The sequence below is a fragment of the Panthera tigris genome, chromosome B3, assembly GCF_018350195.1.
Source record: "Panthera tigris isolate Pti1 chromosome B3, P.tigris_Pti1_mat1.1, whole genome shotgun sequence".
Classification (NCBI taxonomy): Eukaryota; Metazoa; Chordata; class Mammalia; order Carnivora; family Felidae; genus Panthera; species Panthera tigris.
Genome location: NC_056665.1, coordinates 33,697,621 through 33,705,814, shown reverse-complemented (window position 1 = coordinate 33,705,814; position 8,194 = coordinate 33,697,621). Strand labels below are relative to the sequence as shown.

The 8,194-nt window shown below is 53.1% G+C and overlaps 1 protein-coding gene across 9 annotated transcripts in view; it reads right to left on the bottom strand.

Annotated features, from left to right (window-relative positions):
• Positions 1–298: 298 nt before the first annotated feature.
• Positions 299–8,194, bottom strand: part of GRAMD2A (GRAM domain containing 2A) — a 33,302-nt gene continuing 25,406 nt past the window's right edge. For 5 of the 9 annotated variants that reach the window (XM_042988471.1, XM_042988470.1, XM_042988472.1 and 2 more), the window contains 10 exons: positions 7,877–7,934; positions 7,442–7,538; positions 6,684–6,787; positions 6,015–6,113; positions 5,818–5,889; positions 5,221–5,283; positions 4,082–4,226; positions 3,722–3,821; positions 2,789–2,893; positions 299–2,528 (listed from right to left, as the gene is read on the bottom strand). In XM_042988471.1, coding sequence (XP_042844405.1) covers positions 2,525–2,528; positions 2,789–2,893; positions 3,722–3,821; positions 4,082–4,226; positions 5,221–5,283; positions 5,818–5,889; positions 6,015–6,113; positions 6,684–6,787; positions 7,442–7,538; positions 7,877–7,934 — 847 coding nt within the window. In that variant the 3' untranslated portion in view covers positions 299–2,524. Of the gene's footprint in view, positions 2,529–2,784; positions 2,894–3,721; positions 3,822–4,081; positions 4,227–5,220; positions 5,284–5,817; positions 5,890–6,014; positions 6,114–6,683; positions 6,788–7,441; positions 7,539–7,876; positions 8,029–8,194 lie in introns of those variants that run through there. The other 4 variants (XM_042988468.1, XM_042988477.1, XM_042988475.1 and 1 more) reach the window with 3 other exon arrangements.

Here is an 8,194-nt window from a genome sequence, read left to right as displayed (position 1 = left end):
GCACAGGACTATTCGAACCAGGGACATTGCTTGGGATTTGCCCCAGAGAAGTGGGGAAGCATTCTCAGTGTCCACCCAACAGAGGCAGAAGGCTGTGGAGGCTTGCTGTGGCCACTCTTCCCCTTCCCATTATGCCTGAAGTATGAGGCAGCTCAGCTAAAGTCGTGTGAGATTTGCAGAGTACTGGGGATTCCGGGAATGACTTGGGCTCCATCAGTCTCTTGAGTGCTAAATGTGTCAGTAGGATACCCTTCGTGAGTAGTCAAAAGATAAAAAATGAACTTTCCATACCACAGGACACTAGAAAAATCAAATTTTTGTATTTTAAAATATTTTCAAAGGCTAATGCTATGGTGGAACAACCCAAGGATAGTTGAACCAATCTCTCAGGGAATTAAAGGAGTATCAGCCAGTGCAAGCAGGTCTGTACAAATACACAGTTTACAAATGAGCACAACCAAAGGGACATTGGCCCCAGAGGACCAGGCTGGGGAATCAAAGGGAGAAACAGAGACAGGGCCCTCCAAAGCGACAGGCACACTCATACCACTGAAATCCCTGGACCCAAGAGGGCCTCCAGAGCCACCCCACCCTACAGCATGCCTCTAGCCCTTTCTGAGCCTGCGGCACAGGTGGAGACTAGATTCACCAGCACTTTGGCACCGTTACCCATGACTTGGCACCTCTGCTGGCCCCTGATGAGCCCCTGGCTCAACCTGGCAAGGCTCAGAGAATGGACCTATTCTCCCCCCCCTTCGGCAAGGACCAGGGCCGGAAGACACTGGGGCAAGTATTTCCCTGAAGACGTGATGGAAAGGAGTGATGAAGGGGGCTGGTTCCAAAAAAAGGATGGGGTTTTCCCCACTGTGGTGCTATGGGGAGAATGGAATGAGTTTCACCTGATACATACAGATGAGGTGCAAGCAACCCCCCCAGGCTCTAAGCATAATCCTAGAACCTGCAATGGGGTGAGGATGAAGAGACTGCTAGTCTGAGCTTTGGGACTTGTCACCTGCAGTCAGTCCCTCCAATTCTTGTTTGGGTTTGTCCTAATAGGACAATCATGGCCCCGCAATAAATAATTTCTGCTTGGATTTCTCCCTGATTAACCTTTCAGGTGTCCGAAGGAGGAAAAACAGTGGCTATTTCTGACACCACTCACCCCATCACCAGTGACTTTCCTTTGATACCTCTGACCTCTTCACTGAGGCCCCTCTAGAACCTCCAAAGGCACTGTCTTAGCAGATGGGAGTCCCAGGAAGAGCAGGCAGAGTTCTGAGGCATAGACAAGCTGTTTAGAAAACAGGCAGAAGTGGAGGAATCTCTAAGAGAAAGCTACCACTGTGTCTACTCTTCTCATCCCCTACTTCTCTTGTCCCCAGATATATCAGACAGAACCCCTTGGCCTGGTCCCTGCACTGTACCAGGCCCACCTTGGACACCTCTACCTTATTCATAGAATGGAGAAGCCTCCCCCCATGGCCCGCAACATACTTATTTCTGGTGACATGAGTGAGCTTTGCCCTGCAGTGGCCCTATACCATTGTGCCCAACTGCCCAGCCTCACCTCCCGACAGGTTGCTATGGGTCATGGCCTCTCAGGCAGTCGGCCAGGGAGTACAAAGCAAAATCTCGAATCAAAGCCACCAACCTTCCCACCCACCCCAGCCCCAGCCCCTACTCCCCGCCTGGGGGACCTTAGAACCGTTTGAGCACACGAGGGGAAGACACAGTACCAGGTCTGTGACCACAGTGATCAAAGGCCCCGCTCCGCCTGTCTCACCAGGAAGTGGCAGCTCAGGACACAGAATCCTGGACCTCTGCTCTCCTTCACAGCCCCTGCCACCATCCTCTGCTGCAAGTACTGTCCTCCAGATTCAGCCAGCCTCTTTGTGAAGGGCCAGGATAGAGCCTCAGCACAGGGCACAAATGTTCCTCTCTAGCTGGAATCCTAGCCACACGTCCTCCTCTCCTTGTTCATAGCTTCCCCCTCCCCCTCCTGTCCCCCAGTCTGCCCTTGGCCTGACAGGGGCCTGGCTCCCGGAACAGAGACTCAGGGGCACAAGTGAGTGCACAGTATGTTGGGAGAGAGCAGAGCCCCACTGGTGGTTTGGGTTAGAGCCTCTGTCCCACTGAGGCAGTGAGCCGCGTGACAGTTAGAGAGGTACATTCCAGGAACCAAAGCATGGCCTTTGTCCCTCCGGTGGCTCCTAGTGCTCTGCACCTGTGCCAGGCTGTTTCCAAGGAACAAGTTAATTTTCTTTTTTCACTGAAGTGCTTGCTGAAGCTTAGTATACAGAATTTCTCAGCTGTTCCAAGAATCTGGCTCTTCGTCCGAGTCCCCAAATTGTAGGAGCTTTGTAAACAGGAGAGATAAGAGTTAGGGGGAGGAGGAAGGATCTGGACTATGTTCCTTCATACTCAGTCTCAGCGCAGCAGCAGCATAAACCACGGCGATCACTGGTGGAACCTTAGCACGCACAGCATTCTTCATGGAGAAGTAGGGACAAAGGCCAGGTGGCTGTTACCTGTACACAGGAGATGCCCACATCAGAGAAAGGGCCTAAAAGGCAGGCAGACAGATCAGTAGAACCTTTCTTGCCCCACAAGAGTGAGTAAGGGTGGGATCTGTGCACCCTGCACACTCTGTCCAACCTTGCTTAGGGCCATTAAGCCAGCGCAAGGGCAGGGCCAAGTCCAACCAGGATAACACGCAGCCCGGCCATAGCAATTGGCTCCTATCCTTTACCCTCAATCCCAGAGGCATTAGCAAAAGACAGGGCATCACCTGTGCCCAGGGATTGGGCCATCCCAATTCAGGGAGCATAATTGCTGTTCCAGCCGGGAGATGCGGAATGCCAGATACGATGAGGACATGACCAAGAAGCAGATCCTGGAGAAAGAGAGATAAGAAGGATATCTTATTTAGGAAAAGGGCATTATTAGAGGCTCACTAGAAATAGGAGTGGGGACTAAGCTACTTCCAGTTGTACTTGGAGGAATTAGAGAACTCTTGCCCTTTAGCTACATTCAGGCCTGGACATGTTTGTTCTGAGAGGCCACGTGGGGGTCCTGAGACTCATCCCCATGGAGGTCCTCAAAGCCCAGCAAGAATTCTAGGTCCTTAAACTGAGCCCACCCTCCCTCTGACTGGCCACCTTGATCCCGTGCTTCCTTTTCAAGACCACAGAGATCATCCCCTAAGGAGGCAGGTCCACATTCCCCCAGCAAGTGCTGAAGCTGACAGTCAGAACTCAGCCAGCAGAACCAGAGGAAGGTCATGAGGTAAGGTGAGGGGAAGCCAGGGGCTGGCTGTTCATGAAACACCCCACCATGCTCACCGCTCTCCTGGCCCTCAGGCCAAATTACAGACACGTCTGGGGTTCCAAAAACTGCTCTAAAGGTAGGTAGCAGGAAAGCTGTGGCTCTCCCCTAGTCTATCTGATGGCCCTCTCCAATTCGGTCAGCCCTCCCCCTCCCCAGTCCTGTGCAACTTTTATTCAACAGTTTCATATCCTGCCAGACTTCATCCTAAATTACAGGGTTGTATGAATAAAAACTGGAGATATTTTGTCTTGCTTCAGAAGGGCCTGCCATGTAGCCTCCAGGCTCCGCCCAGGACTTTCAGTTGACCTGGGAACTCCCCACACACAGAGGCCCCTGCCAGACACCCAGGTGAGCTTGACACCCCCCCCCCCCCCCGCCCAATATAGTCACCTACAGCACGAAGATGACCTTGAGGAGCTGGCAATCCCAGAGCCTCAGCTCCCCGTCGCTCCTGGGCAACTCCTTCAGTTTCTCCTTCTCACAGACAGCATTCTCTGTGATAGGAGAGCAATTAGGCATCTTCTGGGGGCAGGAGGCAGGAGCCCAGCCCAGCAAGGAGCATGCCCACCTCCCCCCCACCCCCCCACCCCCCCATTTTCTGAAGCTCCTTGGACGCTGCTTTCCCTTATAGATTTGAAGAAAGTAAGAAACAGCTTTAGGAAGAGCTAGTTGTGACTTTTCCTTTTTGCAGAAGTAGGGGGAAGAAAAGCCTGGTCTTTACAAATGTGATCATGGACAAGCCCCCTGAGCTCACCAGAGCCTGGAGGCTTCCTGGAGGGAAAGAAGCTGTCGGTGGAGTCCATGGATGCCTGAGGGATACAAGGGATGTTGTCTGGAAGGGACAGGGACCTGGAGGCAGGGCACACCTTTCTCCACTTCATCTCAGGGATGAGGACTTCCTGCAGAGAAGGCGGGAGAAATCGTCTATGACCCTTGGGATCTTACTTGTCCTAAGGGCCCACACTAGGTTTATCACATCTTCTCCAGATATTACCAATATGGAATCCTAGTGAGCATGATGTCAGGTACCCACAAGGGGAGAAATCATTACCATAGCAACCACATGTCTCTCGTATCTGCTCCCTTGCTGTGACCAGCCATTCTTCCAGGGAACAATGTCTCCGAAGACTGCTAGTACAGAACCAGAATGGGATCTAAGACTCGAGCTAACCCAGGTATATGTTCAGATCTGCTGAGTCCAAGAAAGTTCAGCACAATATAATTTTGATGGGATAAGTCCTTCTAATCTGGACTCTAACCCTAAGGACATCACTGACCTTAGCAGGGGATACTTAGGATTCCCATCAACAAAAATGGGAACATCACCTTCTATCCCCTGCATAGAAGTGTTCATATCGTATGCTTGGCTAAACGCTTAATGATTAATGAAGGAGGCTTTAAACACCCTGGGGTCATTTCCATCCACATCACTGTTCTAGAAACTCAGCTCTGCCTACCCACAACCCCAGCAGCAAAGGAGACTGCTGGGGCTGCAGCAAATCTCAAATGAGTCTGTCTGGGTTCTACAGCGATAGCCTTTGAAGTTCTTCCTTGTGGATATCTCTATCCCCTGGAAGGCCCTCTTGATCCTGCTAAAGGAAAGAGGGTGGGTCACTGGCTCTCTGTCTATACAGAAGTGGGATCCAACCTGGGTGGTGTTCTGGGGGCTGGACATCTGTTCTGCTCAGAAAGTCCACAGAGCTGCCCAGGACCTAGTGGCTCTACATGGTATGGAGCATGGTGGGTCTAGGGGACCCCCTGGCAGAGCATGGCCACTGGCTCTTGAACCTGGAGCCCAAGTTCTGCATTGTAGACCCTCCTGGGAGGCCCTGAAGCCTCAGAGGCATAGGCTCCCTCATGCCAGCAACTGTTCCTGCCAGCCTCAGCTCTCACCAGAGACTCGCACTCAGGTTCCTCTGGAAATTCTCTTACACTCAGGCTCTTCTTGCTGGAAGGCTAAGGAAGAAAGGGAACAGGGGTCACTTGTCCATTGGAACACCCAAGGTCAGGGGTGAAGAGGTGTTAGTACTCTCCAAGAGAGCTTTACCTCCACATAAGCCACCTTGGGTCAGATGGAGCCTCACTCCCAGAGTTTGCAGGGGCTAATGCTGGAGCAGAGCACAAATCCAAGGCAACATACTTCCCCTAGCTCCTGCCCCTCCCCCACTTCCTTACTGTGGGCCAGAGAGAGCTGTAGGCACACTGGGAAGCAGCCACAAGCTTCTGTCTGTACATCGAGGAAGCCCAATGAGGCCATATACAGGGGATAGACAAGGGCCAATGGCCTCAAAGGGACATGCTCACAAGCATAAACACCCAGTCCAAGGACTAAGTTCAGATACGCTGGACCTGAGCCTATTACTCCCCTCTCCCTGCGCTTGGTCCCTGTGTTGGAGAGATGGGCCAACCACTTCCAACAGCCTTGCCCCAAGACCTCAGTCCAGACCTGAGCAGCCTCCCTGGGCCAGCTCCTGCCCTTGAGCTCCATACCTGTAGGTGTGTGCAGACCCTCCTCAGCATGTCATAGACACTGTCCCGGGAAAGCAGTGACACAAAGACATACTGGGACAGAGAAAGAAAACAGAAAAGGGTGGGGTAAGAACAGATTGGGGTGAGTGCCAGAGTCAGGATCCTGGGGCTGGGTTGGGGAAATTAACAAGGGATGGCTGGCCCAGAGACTCACTGACCTTTTGGCTGGTATTGGTGGTGATGGCCAGGCCATTGGGAAGGAGCCGGGCCATCTTGTGTTTTTTGATCATTTGCACAGACACCACAGGAATGACCACCTGAGTGGGAAGAGGAGTGCTTCTCTTAGGATCCACCCCAAAGGACATGGTCCCTTTGCTTCCTGTATAGGGCCCCAGCCACAACTGGCAATCAGCCAAGCATAGACACCATGCAGAAGCCTGGCCCTATGCTGAAGAATATCTGAACCATCCACTTTCTCATGCAGGCTTCGCTTCCAGCTCTACCAACCTGCCCCAGCTCTGACAGCACACACCACTCTGGGCTCTCATCCTATTATCCAGGAGGCCAAGGACGGCTGCTCTGGTGAATCCCATACTCCAGTAATGGAGTCCCCTGAGCTACCACCTGGCCACAATTATGGCTCCCTCTAAATGTGGCATCCCGCTCTGATTCTGAAGGCATTTCAGAGGCACCCATAGGCAGAATAAATTTGCTATGAGCTGTTCAGGTCGGCTCAGGCCAGATGGGGAGTCTAGATTGGGGGCCCTCCCCAGACACCAGGTAGGATGCCTTGTAGTGACAGGCCTGCATGCCTGCACGGGAGGGGCCTATATCTTCCCTGGCTGGGACCTCATGGGCCCATTGCAGGCCTTACCACTTATTACTACCTTGATATCCTTGCCAAAGAGGCTAGCATGGAAACAGAGCCAGTTGGGGGAGATGTAGAGCCGGCCCTGGAGAAGAAGGTCTCTCTGGAGGGCACAGGAACACACTGGGAAGTCACGGGAAAGAAGATTGCCATGAGCAAGGCCAACCCTGAAGCTCCACGGCCTGGGTCCTACACTCAGGAGTCCAGAGCCCAGCCTCAGGGACTGCCTTCCTCAGAATCCCACTTCCTGACCCCAGGCCCCAAACCACCCATTCCACCAGAACCCAGAGTCCTTCCTGAGAGTCCTGCCTGCCCCACCCTACCCCACCAAACTGCTAGAGGTTCCCTCCTTCGCCACTCATGTCTCACAGGGTTCCCCAAGCCTGGATTCTTGCTCCCTCAGGCAAAACTCCCTGCCCTACCCTGCCCTGCCCTGCCCTGCTCAGCCCTGCCCTGGAGAGAGAGCCTCGATTGTGCAAATGCTCCAACTTGCTCACTGAGAGGCCTCACTGAGAGCAGGGAAGAGCAGTCATTGATAAGAGCAGAACAAAAATAAGATTTGGAAGCCCTGATACTGCCTCAAGAAAACGTTCATAAATTCCATTTCATGTCCCAAATCTACCCAGTCTTCTCATACTTTTGAAGAAAACAGGCCCAACCACATCCAAAGGGCAGTTTGTTCCCGTATCGAAATTGTGCCTTGGAGGCTCTGGAGAAGAGGACCTGGGCCTCAGGCACTCTAGGCACCTGTCCAGCCACACCAGGGAGATAGCTCACCTTTGAGAACAACCTCCTCCAAAGGGATGTCCTTAAACAGCTTGTGGTATTGCTGGTTGTATTTACTCAGTAGTGTCTGCAAACACACGAGCTGGGGCTGAGAAGTCCTGGGGGATCAGACCACTAAAGGGGCCCTGCACCAGCCACCAGGAAATAATGCCACAGGGGCAGGGGCTCTGGTATGAAGCAGTCAGTAAGCAGCCAGTGGGGGTGAAAGGCTGAGTTCCAAGCACAGCATATCTCTCGGTGACAGTAGATCCTAATGGGCAGCCTATGACTGGAGGGGGACACACCACCCCCACCCAGGAGGGGGACACTCACTTGGGTTTCCCCTGGTGACAAGCCTGGTGGCCAAGGAACCAACAGTCACTAAATTCAGGCAGCCCTGGGCCCCTCCCTTGGTGGGCAGTGAAAAGTCAGCCTCCACACACTTACCCCTTCTCGGCCACACTTCTTGATCTCTTCACTCTTCAAGCCTTCTGGCCAGTGCAGACTGCAAAGGAGACATTCCATTCCAGGGACAAGGAACCCTTGAGTTCTGCCCATACATCCTCAGGGCCAGGTCTGCCCTGGCTTCAAGCCAGAAGCTTAGAGCAGAGATTGGAGACTGAGGCCCTTCTCTAGGAGCCACAGCAAAGTGATAAGCAACAGCAAGTATGTAGCTTGACCCTGCAGGCTACAAGCCCTCCTCCCAGACAGCTGTGGGCAGTGGCTCCCCAGGAGGTTCGCTTAGCCCGAGCCTCCGCCTCCTGG